This window comes from Bos indicus, chromosome X, assembly GCF_029378745.1.
Source record: "Bos indicus isolate NIAB-ARS_2022 breed Sahiwal x Tharparkar chromosome X, NIAB-ARS_B.indTharparkar_mat_pri_1.0, whole genome shotgun sequence".
Lineage (NCBI taxonomy): Eukaryota > Metazoa > Chordata > Mammalia > Artiodactyla > Bovidae > Bos > Bos indicus.
The window spans coordinates 18,660,113-18,678,404 of record NC_091789.1 but is presented as its reverse complement, the minus strand read 5'-3'; the positions used below and the strand labels follow the sequence as shown (position 1 = coordinate 18,678,404).

General features: G+C 35.4%; 1 protein-coding gene across 2 annotated transcripts in view; it reads right to left on the bottom strand.

The window, feature by feature from the left end:
- LOC109554993 (P2R1A-PPP2R2A-interacting phosphatase regulator 1-like) overlaps nucleotides 1-18,292 on the bottom strand; it is a 67,052-nt gene that overhangs the window by 15,052 nt on the left and 33,708 nt on the right. Inside the window, exons 4-6 of one of the 2 annotated variants that reach the window (XM_070783764.1) lie at nucleotides 13,888-13,980; nucleotides 12,679-12,740; nucleotides 10,881-10,978 (exon numbers count right to left, since the gene is read on the bottom strand). In XM_070783764.1, the coding sequence (XP_070639865.1) occupies nucleotides 12,711-12,740; nucleotides 13,888-13,980 (123 nt within the window). In that variant the 3' untranslated portion in view covers nucleotides 10,881-10,978; nucleotides 12,679-12,710. The remainder of the gene's footprint in view (nucleotides 1-10,880; nucleotides 10,979-12,678; nucleotides 12,741-13,887; nucleotides 13,981-18,292) is intronic. The other variant, XM_019955552.2, reaches the window with a different exon arrangement.

Here is an 18,292-nt window from a genome sequence, read left to right as displayed (position 1 = left end):
CATCTTTTCATGTGCTTATTGACCATCTGTATATCTTCTTTGGAGAAATGTCTATTCATAAAGTCCTTTGCCCATATTTTAATTGGGCTTTTTGTTGTTGAGCTATCAGAATTGCTTACATATTCAGGATTAAACCCTTATCAGATATGATTTACAAAATTTTTTTACACTACAGATTGCCTTTTCACTGCCTTGATAATGTTCTTTGATTCACAAAAGTTCTTAATTTTTATAAAGTTCAATTTATTTTTCTTTTGGTGCTATATCTAAGAATCCATTGCTAAATCCAGGGTCATAAATATTTACCCTCTTCTTTTTCTAAGAATTAAATGGTTTTGTTGTTGTTCAGTCACTAAGTTGTGTTCGACTCTTTATGATCCCATGGACTGCAGCACGCCAGGCTTCCCTGTCTTTCATCATCTCCAGGAGTTAGCTCAAACTCGTGTCCATTGAGTCAATGATGCCATCCAACCATTTCATTCTCTGTTCGTGTCCATTGAGTCAATGATGCCATCCAACCATTTCATTCTCTGTTGCCCTCTTCTCCTCCTGCCCTCAATCTTTCCCAGAACCAAGGTCTTTTCCAATGAGTCTGCTCTTTGCATCAGGTGGCCAAAGTGTTGAAGCTTCAGCTTCAGCATCAGTCCTTCCAATGAATACTCAGGGTTGATTTCCTTTAGGATCAACTGGTTTGATCTCCTTGCTGTCCAAGGGACTTTCAAGAGTCTTCTCCAACACCACAATTCAAAAGCAGCAGTTCTTCAGTGCTCAGCCTTCTTTATGGTCCAACTCTCACATATGTACCTGACTACTAGAAAAACCATAGCTTTGACTGTATGGATCTTTGTCACTAAAGTGATGTCTCTGCTTTCTAACATGTTGTCTAGGTTTGTCATAGATTTTCTTCCAAGGAACAAGCATCTTTTAATTTCATGGCTTGCAGTTGCCATCCACAGTGACTTTGGAGCCCAAGAAAATAAAATTTGCCACTGTTTCAATTTTTTCCCCTTCTATTTGCCATGAAGTGAGTGATGGGACCAGATGCTATGGTCTTCATTTTTTGAATGTTGAGTTTTAAGCCAGCTTTTTCACTCTCCTCTTTCACCCTCATTAAGAGGCTCTGAGTTTCTCTTTACTTTCTGCCATTAGAGTGGTATCATATGCATATCTGAAGTTGTTGATATTTCTCCTGGCAATCTTGATTCCAGCTTATGTTTCATCCAGCCTGGCATTTCAAATGGTGTACTCTGCATGTAAGTTAAATAAGCAGGGTGACAATATACAGCCTTGCTGTACGCCTTTCCCAATTTTGTAACCAGTTCATTGTTCTGTGTCTGTTTCTCACTGTTGCTTCTATTCCTGCATACAGGTTTCTCAGGAGACAGGTAAGGTGGTGTGGTATTCCCATCTCTTTAATACTTTTGCAGTTTGTTGTCATCCACAGTCAAAGGCTTTAGCATAGTCAATAAAGCAGAAACAGATGTTTTTCTGGAATTTCCTTGATTTCTCCATGATACAACAGATGTTGGCAATTTGATCTCTGGTTCCTCTGCCTTTTCTAAATCCAGCTTCTACATTTGGAAGTTCTCAGTTTATGTACTGTTGAAGCCTAACTTGAAGGATTTTGAACATTACCTTGCTAGCATGTGAAATTGTACAGTAGTTTAAACATTCTTTGACATTGCCCTTATTTGGGATTGGAATGAAAATGGACCTTTTCCAGTCCTGTGGCCACTGGTGAGTTTTCCAAATTTGCTGGCATATTGAGTGTAACACTTTAACAGTATCATCTTTTAGGATTTGAAATTTCTCAGCTGGAGTTCCATCACCTCCACTAGCTTTGTTCATAGTATTGCTTCCTAAAGCCCACCAGATTTCACACTCCAGGATGTCTGGCTCTAGGTCAGTGACCACATCATCGTGGTTATCTGAGTCATGAAGACCTTTTTTGTACAGCTCTTCTGTGTATTCTTGCCACCTCTTCTTAACATCTTCTGCTTCTGTTAGGTCCATACCATTTCTGTCCTTTATTGTGCCCATCTTTGCATGAAATGTTCCCTTGGTATCTCCAATTTTCTTGAAAAGATCTTTAGATCTTAATATTTAGGTCATTGATCCATTTTGAGTTAATTTTTGTATACGGTATAAGGTAGGAGTCAAATTTCAGTGTTTTGCACATGAATATTCAGTTGTCCCAGCCCAATGTGTTAAAAATGTTAGGTTTTCCAAAGTGACAAATAATGTTACAGTCAACATCTATTTCAACTTGTCCTATATATTCTCCTAAGAAAAATTCCTAGAAGAGTTGCTATATCAAAAGATGTACACATTTTGGGGCTTCCCTGGTGGCTCAGTGGTAAAGAATCTGCTTGCCAACGCAAGAGATACAGGTTCGATCCCTGGTCCTGGAATATCCCACATGCCACAGGACAACTAATCTGTGCACCACAACTACTGAGCCTGTGCTATAGAGCTCAGGAGCTGCAGCTACTGAAACCTGAATGCCCTAGAGCCTGTGCTCAGCAACAGAAGTCACCACAATGAGAAGCCTGTGCACTTCAACTGGAGAAAAGCCACCCCTCGCCACAACTAGAGAAAAGCCTGTGCAGCAACAAAGACCCAGCACAGCCAAATGAATAAAAAAATTTTAAAGATGTACACATTTTGAAGGTTTTTGATACATACTAAACTTCCTCTAGAAAGGACATTAGGAATCCACCCCAGTGAATTCATATACCACTTTCCCCATGCTCTCAACAGCTTTGTTTATTACACAAGTTTTTAAAACCTTGGATAATCAGTGTGGCATGAGGATGTATTCTAAATCAAGTTTAAGGGAATTTTAGCTGAATGTCCCTTGACAGCCCTAACATGCTAGCCTTAGCAGTTTTCTCTCCAAAGACCTCACTCACACTTATAAAAATACTATAGAAGAATATGACAATGTAAACCACTGCAGAGTTTCATATGTCTAGTTAAGAAAGCAAACTATTGATGGACACCTAGGGTAAATCAATTTTCCTTCACTAAATTAAAAAAAATAAAGAAAGCAAACTAAACCTTTCCTCCCAGAAAAGTGGGACTAGAAATGAAAAGTACAGTGAGGTTCCTCTCCTGGATAATGTGATTTCAAAATATTTCTTTCCTCAGCACAAAGTCACGAACCAGCTGTTTGCGACTTTCAAATATGTCCTTTTTCATTTGTGTTCATTGGAGAGTTACCAAACATGAATCATGCTAAGAAATCAACTAAACTACAATAGAGGGAGAAATTTTTCTTATAGCCATACAATAATTATCAAGGAAAAAGAAAAGGCTATTTTGCTGGTTATCTGCTTTTTAGTACTTGTTGAGCACTTCCAAATGTGTATTGGGATAGAATTTTTATAGTTGATATTGCTTTTGGCCCTGTCTCCTTTGCTACTCTGAAAAAAATATACAAACTGTATCTCTTTTTTTTTTTTGTCTCAAGCTGTAGTTATAGTAGAAAGAAAACTTTATGGTGAGTGTTTTGTCAGTGGAACTTGTTATTAATATGGAACTCTTGAGAGGATCATTTTTCCACACAAAACAAGAAATCAGGGGGGAATTAGCTTTCCACATTTCATCATAAAGCATGCATAATTCATAGATGAGAAGAAACTATTGATGAGGCTAAACAGAATGAATTTCTTATTGCCAGAAAGAATCAAAATATTAGGTAAAAAGCTGTCTAATTTCCTAAATATTTTTTTAAAGCCTTTTGGAGTTTAATGTCATCATGACTTTTGCTGTCATGCTAGCAAAGATGAAGGCAGATGTTTTTACAGAATCAGTAAAATTTTAAGAGGCAGAAGGGATCTGAGAAATATCTAATCCAACTCTGTTTTACATATTGGAAATATGAAACACAGACAGGTGACGTGACCTCCCCGAAGGCATACAGTGCCAGTGATAGAGCTGGAGCTGCAAGTCAGGCTTTCTGACTCCTGTGCTCACTAATAATGGAGACTGGTCAGTCAACTAAAAGGTCGATGGGAACCAGTGTTATCAATTTACTTTTGTCAGTGATGCCACAGAGATCTCCAATTTCATACTATAGCTTATTGGTCAATTCATAGGATTCCGTTAATAACTGTATCAACTTAACACATTTCTTCTGAAAGACTATGTCTCCCACTATTAAGAAAGTTGAGCAAGTTTCTAACATTCTATATGATGTGTGAGTCTTTTCACCTATACCTTATGGACATTTGTAAAAATTAATCTTATTTACTCTCAGGTTAAGAAGCACATTTTAAGAAATCTGTGAGATATCATGGAACTTAAGGGAAAGAAAGCTACCTTTTCACCGGAATAACTTATTATTCCCTTGCCTTTTTTAAATGTAGAATTTCAACTATCTGAGAGTAAAGTCTATGTATATGATAGATTTTCAAGCTCAACTTTCTAAGATTTAAAATATTTAAAAGCACTTCAGGCAAATTGTAATTAGTTTTCTCCATAGATATCCAAAGTACCATACATGCATTTTCATCATGGATATTTATATACAGTTGCTTCCAGGTGAATTTCAAAAATTCATTTAGAAGATGAGATTAAATATGCTGTAGTGGGAGTACTAATAATTCAGAGAGCAGGAACAAAGATTAATGCAGAATTAGAATCTTAACTCATGTGCTTTTAATAGCTCATTTGATTTGCCTCAATTCTAAAGAGCCAGTGAAACAGGCCACAGAGATACAAACCCCACACCCCTTTTTAATGTAAGAACTTTCTAATACTGAGAACTGTCCATCAATAGAATGAACTGGCTGGCCTGTGAGGGATTCAGTCAATCACTTTGAAATCACAAGATTTTAAACTAAAGCTAAAAGACAACCTGTCTGGAATTCTTAAAAGGATTCCTGCATTGAGAGGTAGATTAAAAGACTTCTAAACTCCTTTAAACCACTAGACCATTCAGGTATGACCTAAATCAAATCCCTTACGATTATACAGTGCAAGTGACAAATAGATTCAAGGGATTAGTTCTGATAGGCAGAGTGCCTGAGGAACTATGGACAGAGGTTCATAATATTGTACAGGAGGCTGTGATCAAAACCATCCCCAAGAAAAAGAAATACAAAAAGGCAAAATGGTTGTCTGAGGAGGCCTTACAAAATAGCTGTGAAAAGAACAGAAGCAAACGGCAAAGGAGAAAAGGAAAGATATATCCATTTGAATGTAGATTTCCAAAGACTAGCAAGGAGAGATAAGAAAGCCTTCCTCAGTGATCAAGGCAAAGAAATAGAGGAAAAGAATAGCATGGGAAAGACTAGAGATCTCAAGAAAATTAGAGATACCAAGGGAACATTTCATGCAAAGATGGGCTCAATAAAGGACAGAAACAGTACGGACCTAACAGAGGCAGATGTTAAGAAGAGGTGGCAAGAATACACAGAAGAACTATACAAAAAAGATCTTAGTGACCCAGACAACCAGGAGGGTGTGATCACTCATCTAGAGGCAGACATCCTGGAGTGCAAGGTCAAGTAGTCCTTAGGAAGCACCACTATGGACAAAGTTAGTGGATGTGATGTGATTCCAGTTGAGCTATTTCAAATCCTAAAAGAAGATTTTGTGAAAGTGCTGCACTCAATATGCCAGCAAATTTGGAAAACTCAGCAGTGGCCACAGGACTGGAAAAGGTCCGTTTTCATTCCAATCCCAAAGAAAGGCAATGCCAAAGAACATTCAAACTACTGCACAGTTGCACTCATCTCACACACTAGCAAAGTAATGCTCAAAATTTTCCAAGCTAAGCTTCAACAGTATGTGAACCAAGAAATTCCAGATGTTCAAGCTGGATTTAGAAAAGGCAGAGGAACCAGAGATTCGAATTGCCAACATCCGTTGGATAATAGAGAAAAACAAAAGAATTCCAGAAAAACATCTACTTCTGCTTTATTGACTATGCTTAAGCTTTTGACTGTGTGGATCACAACAAACTATGGAAAATACTTCAAGAGATAGGAATACCAGACCACCTTACCTGCCTCCTGAGAAACGTGTATGCAGGTCAAGAAGCAATAGTTAGAACCAGACATGGAACAACAGACTGGTTCCAAATTGGGAAAGGAGTACAGCAAGGCTGTATATTGTCACCCTGCTTATTTAATGTATATGCAGAGAACATCATGCGAAATGCCAGGCTGGATGAAGCACAAGCTGGAATCAAGATTGCCGGGAGAAATATCAATCATCTCAGATATGTAGATTACACCACACTTATGGTAGAAAGCAAAGATGAACTAAAGAAAGAGCCTCTTGATGAAGGTGAAAGAGGAGAGTGAAAAAGTTGGCTTAAAATTCAACATTCAAAAAATGAAGATCCTGGCATCTGGTCCCATCATTTCATGGCAAATAGATGGGGAAACAATGGAAACAGTGACAGATGTTATTTTCTTGGGCTCCAAAATCACTGCAGATAGTGACTGCAACCATGAAATTTAAAGATGCTTGCTCCTTGGAAGAAAAGCTATGACCAACCTAGGTAGCATATTAAAAAGCAGAGACATTACTTTGCAGACAAAGGTCCGTCTAGTTAAAGCTATGGTTTTTCCTATAGTCATGCATGGATGTGAAAGTTGGACTATAAAGAAATCTGAGTGCCAAAGAATTGATGCTTTTGAATTGTGGTGTTGGAGAAGACTCTTGAGAGTCCCTTGGACTGCAAGGAGATCCAACCAGTCCATCCTAAAGGAAATCAGTCCTGAATGTTCATTGGAAGGAGTGATGCTGAAGCTGAGACTCTAATACTTTGGCCACCTGATGCGAAGTGCTGACTCATTGGAAAAGACCCTGATGCTGGGAAGGATGGAAGGCGGGAGGAGAAGAGGATGACAGAGGATGAGATGGTTGAATGGCATTACCGACTCGATAGACATGAGTTTGAGCAAGCTCTGGGAGTTGGTGATGGACAAGAAAGCCTTGCATGCTGCGGTTCATGGGGTCACAAAGAGTTGGACATGACTGAGTGACTGAACTGAAACTGCTTTAAGTTCTAAGATTCTGTGATTTCACTATTGTCTTTCTCTCCTACTTTTATAGTACAGAGATCTTTTCATATGTGTATTTATGGTCATACTATCTTAGACTACCTTGTATCATTATTTTCACACTTATCCTGCTTGACAATAGGAAAGGTATCTCACTCATTTTCATATACAGTTTTAAGTATAGTTTGTGTACACAGAAAATATTCAATACTTATTGAATATACTTGATATTGCAAACTCGATTAGTTTATTTAGTCATTAAAAATTTGAAGAACCATATCTTTTTCCTGATCTGAGAATCTAACTTATTATTGCAATGAGCTTTCATGTTAGGATAAACTTGAGTGCTGCTCTTTTAGAAGATTATAAGTAAAATAGGAATATGTGATTGAACATGAACACATTTAAGGATTAAAAATGATGCTTTTAAAATATTTGAAAAACATATTTCTACTTTTATTTATCCTCTTACTGACAATGTGAAAACTAGCATATTTATATTTATAATATATATTTATAATATATTTAAATATATTATATATATTATATTTATACATTAATATTTATTTATAATTTATATATTATTTAAATGTTAAATTTAAAATATTATTTATAAATTATATTAAATATTACAATTACAATTACAATTTATAAATTTATATTTATATAAATATATATTTATAATTATATATTTATATATAAATATATATTTATAATTATATATATATATAAAAATGTATAGGAAGACATACAAACACATGTACAATATGATCACCTCTTGTTCTTACACTTTTAAAGATGAGTTATAAGATAGGTGATTTAAAAAACTAATTTAAAAAATTGGAACAATAAAAAATTCCAAAACCATCCTGTTGTGGGTTGAATCATGTCCACAGAAAGATAATGGTGAAGTTCTAACTCCCTAACTCCCTGCGCCTCTTAATGTGACCTTATTTGAAAATAGGGTCCCTACAGATATAATCCATTTCTATTATTTTGGGCTACCCAGTTTGTGGTACTGTGTTATTATAGCCCTAAGAAACCAGTACATGTCCTTCTCTGTGGAAAATTGGTATGGCAGTTCCTCGGCATGTTTAGAATTACAAAACATAGTCTTATTATAATTTTTAAAACTTAACTACAAAATATCTCATGTAAAACTTAGAATTGCTTTGATCTGAAAATTAATAAATGGAAAATCATTTAAGAAATGGAGCCTCCCAATATACAAGTTCAAAGGTAATAGAATGGAAAACCAACCACAAGGTCCTCAATTCTGAGCATATTATAGTGAGTTGTGGCACCCTAGGATTCAACTAAAACAATAAAAACTAAGAAAATAGAGTGAAAGAAATTGTCTGAGTTGAAAAAAAGTGTATTAGGATGAGATAGTCAAGATCACCAAGATTTCTGGGTGAAAGTTCCTCACACAGTGTGTTACAGTCTCACCCCCATTGCTTACTTTCTCTATCCTTAGTCTTTGATCATTCTGAAAAACTCTTTTTTTTTTTTTTTTTTTTGGCTGAAGTGTCAAATAATGCATGGGGACCTTTTTTTGGTCAATATATAATTTCAGCAAGTAACATCACTGGAATCATACCTCATTCTGTGAGAGCCCCCTTATATGTTCACAACTCATCAACTAATGTCTGGCAAGAAGGTAAATAACAAAGGCAATATTCATAGTTCACGTGTCCTTAGTCGATTTGTAGAATCCTATCCCAGCTTCAGGATGATCCCAGTCATCTCAGAAATATTCAGTTTCATTTATCCATAGGTGAATAGAATCTGCCCTTCCCCCAACACAGACACAATATATATCCATTCTAATCAATTCCATCAGGGCCATTGACAAAAGGTTCTTGATGCCTATCTTTTTCCCACGTGGGATACGCGTACATCAGATTTCAATCATTCTGATTATTTCTAATGACAAAGAAAAACATTTAATAAATATTTTAGATAGCCATTTCTACCTTCATTAGCTGAGGAAATTTAAACCAATTCTCAACTTCATTTCATGAAGATATAACACATTTCTATTTTTCAAAATGCTAATACTAGCCCCAATTACTTAGAGCACTTACTTTAGATTTAAAATTTTTAACAGATGATTTTTCTTATTTAAAAGATCCTTAAGACTTTTGAAGAGAAAATTGGGTTTTAAACAAATCTTTATAACCCTTTGGGAATAACTGGAAGCACATGATTCTTGCAGAAAAGCCCTAACATATTAAGCCCGTTAGACAATTTACTCAATTTAATCAAATCAGTAGTCATGATGATGAATACAAGGTAATTCATAGAATGCAAAAGACCACAATTTATCCACATTGTCTTTTTTCACACTTAATTAGAATACAAAATTGATCAGGGATAATCAGGTTAAGTACAAATTGAGTGAGGCCCCAATTACATATAATTTTCTTGCTAGTCAATTAGCTTCCATTCATCTTGCCTCCCCTACATATTTCTTCGCAACAAATTAAACATCCAAGGATTCATGTGAAAAATTGGCAATCCTTGGATCAGTACAGTATAACTAGCTTAGTTTTTAAAACTGCTTTTGATAGATGATTTTTCTTTACAGAATGGAAACTAGCAATTACTGAAAATATTAAAAAAAACTAGCATAAATATTCAGCACATAATTTTCAAAATCATTTTACCTGTTGATTAATGGAACAATTATATTTCATTAGAATGTAAATTTTATTTATTTTTTATTCACATAAATAGAGCTCTCAATTTTTTTTTTTTTTTAAAGTCAAGGCGCAGGATGTTTCTATATATTAGCAACCTGAAGATGTATGATTGTATCTTCAAGATACATCTTGTTTGGAAAATATCTTTGAAAGTATTACTATGTTGCCTTTTTTTTAATTAAATTTATTTTAATCAGAGGCTAATTACTTTACAATATTGTATTGGTTTTGCCATACATCAACATGAATCACTACGTTGCTTTTAAGAGCATACACAGGAATTAGACATGCAAGTTCTGTAAACAGAATTTTAGGAAATTGAGAAAAAAAGATAAATAAGAAATAGTCAGTTATATCACAGACAATTCTGTTACTGATCCAACATGTGTATGAGTGTGAGAGAGAGATCAAGCAAGTGAGTGCATGTGTGTTTCTCCATTGGGGAGAAAGTCTTGGGATGAGTGAATCATTTAGTTGAAAGTTCATCAATTACAATGGAGAACTAGAATCAGAAGGCAACACAGGAGAGTTTGTGACAGTGCTGATTTTCGCTGGTGAATTGAGATGATCCTGCACTACTGTTGTTTCTATCAAGAACATCTGAGGATAGATTAGGAAAAGAAAATGCCACTCATTGATAACAGAATTCAAGAGATCTCTGCGCTTTGTGTACAAATGAATGCAAAATGAACAAGGGATTGGCACTGGTTACAGGAGCAGTTTCATAAGAGGAGTGAAACAAAACCAACAGTAATGATAATAAAAATCCCTTCTCTGTATTTTCCATTTTGATTATTAAAAGTTGCTTTCTTGGCACACTTTTAAATCATATGCTCAGCCTAAAAAAGTACACAAAAATCCAAGGTAGAAAAGATGGGCAGATGACTCTTTCCCAAGCTTGCATTTTTATGTGTTAATATTTCTCTAATACCTCTTAATCTAACGCCAAAAGCCCACTTCTAAAAATGTGTCTACCATATACTAAGTGTTGGGTAGAAGAACTAAAGTTAACAGTATCCATTTGGGATAGTCATTTTATAAAACTTACTAAAAATATTTCATAATATACCACACTTTTGAATATGTACAATAGCCAAAGTAGACTGAAAAACCAAAAGTGGCCAATGAATGCTCAAAGTCTCATGTTAATACTTACCAAACATTCCTATCAAACACTGGGATTAGTATCAGAAGAAAGCATGTTGGTTGTGTCTTGGAAAATTCTCTCTGGATGGTGTTGAGATGTCATTTCACCTATGACAAAGAATGCACATCAAGGTAGATATATTTTATCTAATGTGTTTATTATGCTTTCAACTGCAAAAGTAAAACTTTTCATTGCAATTAATTTATAAAAGAAAAACAAAAGGAAAAATTTTTACATTGCAATTATCCAGAGATCACTGTTTTCAGTAGTTCCTGAATATGTGTGTATACGTGATTGCTTTTTTTAAACAAAATTGGATTTGCACTTTAAATAATGTGATATGTAATCTACTTTTTTATGATTATAATTTTTCTCATTATTAACTAAATTCTACATGTGTTTATAAAGCTATGTATTAAGGACATATCATAATTTAACCTCATTCCTTATTTTAAAACTTCAAGTTATTGCTATCCTTATTTTGCTAAACATACACAATGAACTAAGTAGATGGATTTTTTTGTAGCATACAATGAACAAATATATTTTTTCAATACTATGGAAAGCATTTAATCACAGAAAACTGCATTGTCAAAACCTTGACTTTGAAGAAAGTGTTACACATTAACATGATAACCAGGTCTGAATGTGAGTAAAACTGATGATCAAGTTTATAACTTATTGTGTGTGTTTAGTCACTAAGTTGTGTCTGACCTTTTTGTGACCGCATGGACTGTAGCCCGCCAGGCTCCTCTGTCCATGGGATTTCCCAGGCAAGAATATTGGAGTGGGTTGCCACGTCCTTCTCCAGGGGAAATTCCTGACCCAGAGATCGAACACATGTCTCCTGTATTGGCCAGTGGATTCTTTACTGCTGAGCCACTAGGGAAGCCATTCTCTTCTAAGTCTTAGAACATAATGAGAACACACTGAGTTTGTTATGTTGTTAGGAAGACTGCCACTAATTTATGCCAAATGCATGGAACACTGAAATCCATTTAAGTTTCCTTTTCTCTAGTTTTACGTTCCTCCTTCTTCCTTTACCTCTCCCCTTCCATTTCCTCTTCTTTCTCCTTCTTCTTTCCCATGTTAATAGATTTTTCACAAATATACATTTTTAAGTTTACTCTCTTTCCCATTTATCCATTTCCCCTCCCTATTATAGTTAAACTTTGTACTAAGCCTATAATTCAGTAGTTATATCAAGAAAAAAAAAGGAAATAAATAGCTTAGTGAGTCAGGGATGAGAAATGGGATCCAGGACTGCAGGAGTTTAAAAAAAAAACACAAAACTGCTGTTCTTTCCCTATCCTTTTATTACTGAGTAGGTGGGTCATTTTCCATATATTTAACCAAAAATAGCCCACATAAACAAGTTAATCATCAAATGACATACACATTAGTATATATTTTTTAGTGTTGTAAGTGGATCTAATTTGTGTCAACTTATTCATACGATATTAATGTGTATGTGTGGTGGCAGGGCAGCGCAGGGGTTGAGATTCAGCAGAATACTTGATAACTGACTCAGTCTGTTTATTCATTCCCCTTCTTGTTTCAGAAGGTATTTAAGGCAACTAGTTGACTAAACTGGAACTGAGGTTTTCAATTCACATTTATATGGCACTTGATAGCTCTCAAAATGTCTTTACATATAGTTTCATTTAAGTAAGACAAATGGCCTCTAGTAATTAATCAAATATATTTTAAATAACTAAATCCTTTTAAATGAATTTATGTATAATACTTGATTTTATATGATATCTTGTAAAAATAATAAGTTATTTCTGTTGGTAGATAAAAGTACCTTTTCCTTTTAATGGGCCAAGGACACTTGATCTAATAGTACTGGCGGCACTTTGACTTCTTCTAAAATAAAATTATCATAATCATTATAAGAAAACATTTGAATAAGATCAGCTGTGACTATTTCATTATAACAGATCTAAAGATATACACTAAAAGAGAACTTTATATAGTATCCCACAATACATGATTTCATTGTTTGTCTCTAAATGTAGGTAAAAACAGGAAAGCCTCAGGACAGCAAACTGACTTGTAATTTATAAGGATTCAGGATTTTCCCAAGTTGTGGGGGGAAAAGCTAGAAGGACACACAGTCCTGGCTCTGACCTGCCTTGAGTCCAGGTGAAAATCATGGATGAATAAGAGGGTATGGTTGTTAAAAGTTCATTTAAGAGTTAACTCTGATCCTTATGAACAAGCTGAGTCAGAGGAAAACTATGTCAGACAGTCTTAATGAATTACTGATTCTTCATATGTTCACATGTTCTCACATGTTCTTAGTCACTTGATTCATTTCAATAACACAAAATGATAAAACAAAACAATGGCATTGACATTACTTTTTCGGTTGTCATGGAAACTGGATCTATATATATTTTTTGGGGGGGTCCTGTACCTTGTGGCTTTCAGGATCTTAGTTTCCCAGCCAGGGATTGAACTCGGTGTAATTTCTTTTAAGTTTTCCCAAATTCTTGTTTTATAAGCAATTTAGTATTTGCATACAATAGAAACTTACATTGTAAATCATTGCATAGGACTAGGAATAGGACTTGGAGGCAAGCCAGTGCATCTCACACAAGTTTGTAGTGATGGAGAAAAACATTGCTAACACCGAATTGGAACAGAGGTTTTAAAACCACCACTTTTCTCAGAAAGCAGATCAGTGGTTTCCCAGAGTGGGTGGAGGTAGTGGGGAAGGAGATCAAGTGCAAAAGATCATGAGGAAACTGTTTAGAGTGTGAAAATTGTTCTATATCTTGATTATGGTTACAGTTACAAGATTGTACACAATTACCAAAATTAATCAAATCATGTACCTAAAAGTTGGTGACTTTTGTAATAAGTAGATAATAGTTTAAGAAACGAAAAGGAAGGGAGAACTATCATTTAGAATCAGACATACTATAGCAAAATATATCCCTCAAAAGTGAAACATTTAAGTCTTACAAATATTTCAAGGCACACAGACTTTTAGACACTCCTTTCTTACCTTGCCAGTCACCTCGGTGAGGGAAACTGCTGCAGATGCTGGAATTAAATCAGTGCAGTTTGCAGAGGATGGTTTCTGTACCTCGTTGTTCTTCTGTATAAGCAGAAAGCAGTGAACAACTGTAGCACCTATTGCTTACTTATCAAATACTGAGGGTGACAGATATGGCATGGGGAAGGGAATCCTTACTGCATTAGTGGTTGTACCGTGGAGCTCTCATCATCTTAAAGCAAGCAGGAAACCCAAGATTCACTTCAATAAGCAAAGGAAACTCTTGCCTTTGGGGAAAGAGAGCTACATACCTGGTGAGGGGTTTCCCTCACACTTCCAAAAAGACCTAGAATGTGGGTACTCAACATTGAGCAATACTTAATATATACACAAATCCTAAATTTCAATCTTTCTCTTTGGATTTGACCCGTGCTTTATTATCAAAAACTACAGTACTTGTCCAGGAAAGGATCAAAGAAGATTTGGTTAAAACTAAGATACAAATGGGACAGCAAAAATAAACAGCTATAAAAATGTTTATAGATTTTTTTTACATGGACAAAATCAGGACTGCACAATTCAGGACTTTAAAATATGCCCTTTTCTTTTCCAAGACACAAGTAAAGTTATATTACATGTTTCTTTCTTCCTCCTAACACACTTGGAGATTTACTCACTCACTCATACCAACACTTAAAGTAATTAGAACTGAGTTAGTTAAAGGACTCTAACAGCCTCTAAAAATTGTTTTAGTAACAAAACATGAAAAATGACAGCCTCCAGAGGTTATCTATTCATTCTTCAGGTGCTATGCTGTGATAAGTTGCTTCAATCGTGTCTCTGTGACCCTATGGAGCCCACCAGGCTCTTTTGTCCATGGAATTTTCCAGACAAGAGTACTGGAGTGGGTTGCCATTGCCTTCTTCCAAAAGTTAGCAGCCCTTATCAATGTGTAGTGAGGTTCGTAGCAATTTGTTTTGTCTCTGTTGTTGTTGTTGTTCAGTCACTCAGTCATGTCTGACTCTTTGCGACCCCATGGACTGAAGCACGCCAGGCTTCCCTGACCTTCACCAAATCCCGGAGCTTGCTCAAACCCATGTCCATTGAATCAGTGATGCCATCCAACCATCTCATCCTCTATTGTCCCCTTCTCCTCTTGCCTTCAATCTTCCCCAGCATCAGGGTCTTTTCTAGTGACTCAGCTCTTTGCATCAGGTGGCCAAAGTACTGGAGCTTCAGCTTCAGCATCAGTCCTTTTAATGAATATTCAGGACTGATTTCCTTTAGGATTGACTGGTTTGATCTCCTTGCAGTCCAAGGGACTTTCAAGAATCTTCTCCAACACCACAGCTCAAAAGCATCAATTCTTTGGCATTCAGTCTTTTTTATGGTTCAACTCTCACATCCATACATGACTACCAGAAAAACCATAGCTTTGACTATATGGGCCTTTGTCGGTAAAGTAATGTCTCTATTTTTTAATACACTGTCTACGTTGGTCATAGCTTTTCTTCCAAGAAGCAAGTGTCTTTTAATGTCTTTCTCTGTACTTTACCATATTGTTTGACCTTTTTATAGTGTGTGTTTTTCACATAAATAGTTACTTTAAAAATAACCCACATATGGAAAGACATCCTGTGTTTGTGGATTAAAAGACAATACTGTTAAAAAGGCAATGCTACCCAAAGTGATCTACAGATGCAAGGTAATGCCTATCAAAACCTCAATGACATTTTTTGAAGAAATATAAAAACGATCTTGAGAAAGAAGAATAAACTTTGGAGGACTCACATTACCTGATTTCAAAAGTCACTACACAAAGCTACAGTAATTAAAACAGTGTGGTTCTGGCATGAGGAGAGGCATACAGACCAATGAAATAGAATAGAGAGAGCCTAAAAAAAATCCCTTGGATATATGGTCAATTGATTTTCAAAAGGATGTCAACACCATTCAAAGGGGGAAAGAATGATCTTTTCAGTAAATAGTGCTTGGAAAACTGAACATCCATATACAAAAGAATGAAGTTGAACTCTTTCTTACACTATACACAAAAATTAACTCAAAATGGACCAAAGACCTAAACATAAAACTATAAAACTCTTTGAAGAAAACATAGGGCAAAAGCTTAGTGTCATTGGACTTAGTGTCATTGGACTTAGTCATTGGCAATGATTTTTTGGATACGACACCAAAAGCATAGATAACAAATGAGAAAAAATAGGGCAAAATCTTTGTGCCATTTGGCAATGATTTTTTGGATATGATACCAAAAAGCAGAAGGAATCATATGAACAAAGGTTTAGAGGAGAGAAAGAATATGCAGATTGGAGAATAGTGAGACTAGCTTGGCTGGATAAGAATTTGCACTATAAACAAGAAAGAAACCTGGAGTGGTAAGAGAGCATCAGATTTATAGAATCTTAAATAATTGAAGATTTTGAATTTAATGAGTTTGGGCAGAATAGCATAGTTGTTAGGACCTCAGATTCTGGAGCCAAACAGAATTGAGCCAAATCCCAGCTCTATAACTTACTACCTGTGTGACCTTAGGCAAACAGCTTAACCTGAGCCTCAGTTTCTTGATCCTATGAAGATGATAATGCGAATAATAAGGATAATGAGGTGGTTATACAGTTCCTGTTAAAAGGTCTGGCACATAGTAAGTGCTCAATACAGCCTATCTCTTCTTATTAGTACTCAAAAGGTAATGGGAAGCATTCTAACTTTTTACACAGGAGAGAAAAAGGTGAAATAATGTTGATTTTTTAAAAAGCTACTTTGGTGTTGATTGTGGAAGTCAGACTAAACTAGCAGAGGTAGGAAATCTATTAGAATATAATTAGAATATTATTACTGTAATCTAGACCCAAGGGACAGAAGAAAGTAGTAATGGGAACAGAGAAGATATTGTCAAGGAAGAATTAATAGGATTAGATGCTTAATAGGATACAGTCGAAAAATAAGGAAAACTGAAGATGAACCTATAGCTCTGAGTCTTAAAACTGGGAGACTATTTGATGCCATTATGGAAAATGAGGGAAATTGGGAAAGGAAGTTTAAGAAGTTAATCAGTCTTTTAAAATAATGGAATCACATTTCAACAAAATGTAATTGTTAGTATAGTTCTTCCATTTAACATTTATTTAGATGCTTTTGTATAGTGAGAAGCTCAAAGTATTTTGTAATTCACTCAATTCACAAGTAAAGAGTAAGTTTTCCCAGAAGTAGGACAGAATTTTGCATATTGTTTTTCCCATTGAAAGTTGGAGCATTCCCCAACATCAACTATTTTAGGATCGTTAGTAAAAGTGGGTGGACACTTCTATTATTTATATCTTGCCAATTTCTCAAATGGATATGAGATAGTTTATAATAAAATAAGATTGTTAAAATAAGGATAAAAGGTCAAAAGCTATGTAACTGTCAAGGGCAAAGAGTACTGTATGGTAGAAACCTAGGTTAAGGAGATTTGCTGCACTTGAGCACTGAAGTTGGTTTTCAGTCCCTTAGTATCTAAAAAGAAAATAGTAAGTCACCCACTTTTGCTCTCTGAAGGACAGTATGCCTGAGAGATTTTAGTTGCCCAGTGGCACATTCCTCAATGAATTCTTGTTGAAAGAATAAAACAATTTGCAAACTAAGATCAAATTAAGTTTCTTTAAAACAAGTTAAGCTATTCCCTTAGAGAAGTAAGAGACAGTAGGTACTTTGCAGGTTCCAAGGAAAACTCAAAACCAAATCACAGAAATCTAATGTCATTGCTTTGTTGTTATTCAGTCTCTAAGTCACGTCCACCTCTGTGACCCCATGGGCTACAGCATACCAGGCTTGTCTGTCCTCTATTATCTCCTGGAATTTGCTTAAATTCATGTCCATTGAGTCAGTGATGCTATCTAACCATCTCATCCCTCTGCCATCCCCTTCTCCTTTTGCCTTCCATCTTTCTCAGCATCAGGGTCTTTTGCAATGAGTCAGCTCTTCACATCAGGTGGCCAAAGTACCAGAGCTTCAGCTTCAGCATTGTCCTTCCAATGAATATTCAGGGTTGGTTTCCTTTAGGACTGACAGGTTCGCAATATATATATATATATATATATATATCAAATTATTATAGACCTTATGCTTACACAATGTTATATGTTAATTATATCTCAGAGCTGAAAAAAAAAAGAAAATTAACTTCTCACTTGATGTTCTCAAGCTCTCTAATGCCTAGAAAACAACTAACAACTAGAGTCAAGGAGAAATTGCCCATTAACTGCCTAGTAGAAAAAGGGTAACTTAAACCATACCCTTACTTAAATGTTGACCCAGAACCTAATATTAACTTGGGACTGTGTGCTTATTTTAAAATTAATGCAAGTATAGTCCAATCAGTTTGTAGGAAATACAAGGAATAAAAGAGTATATC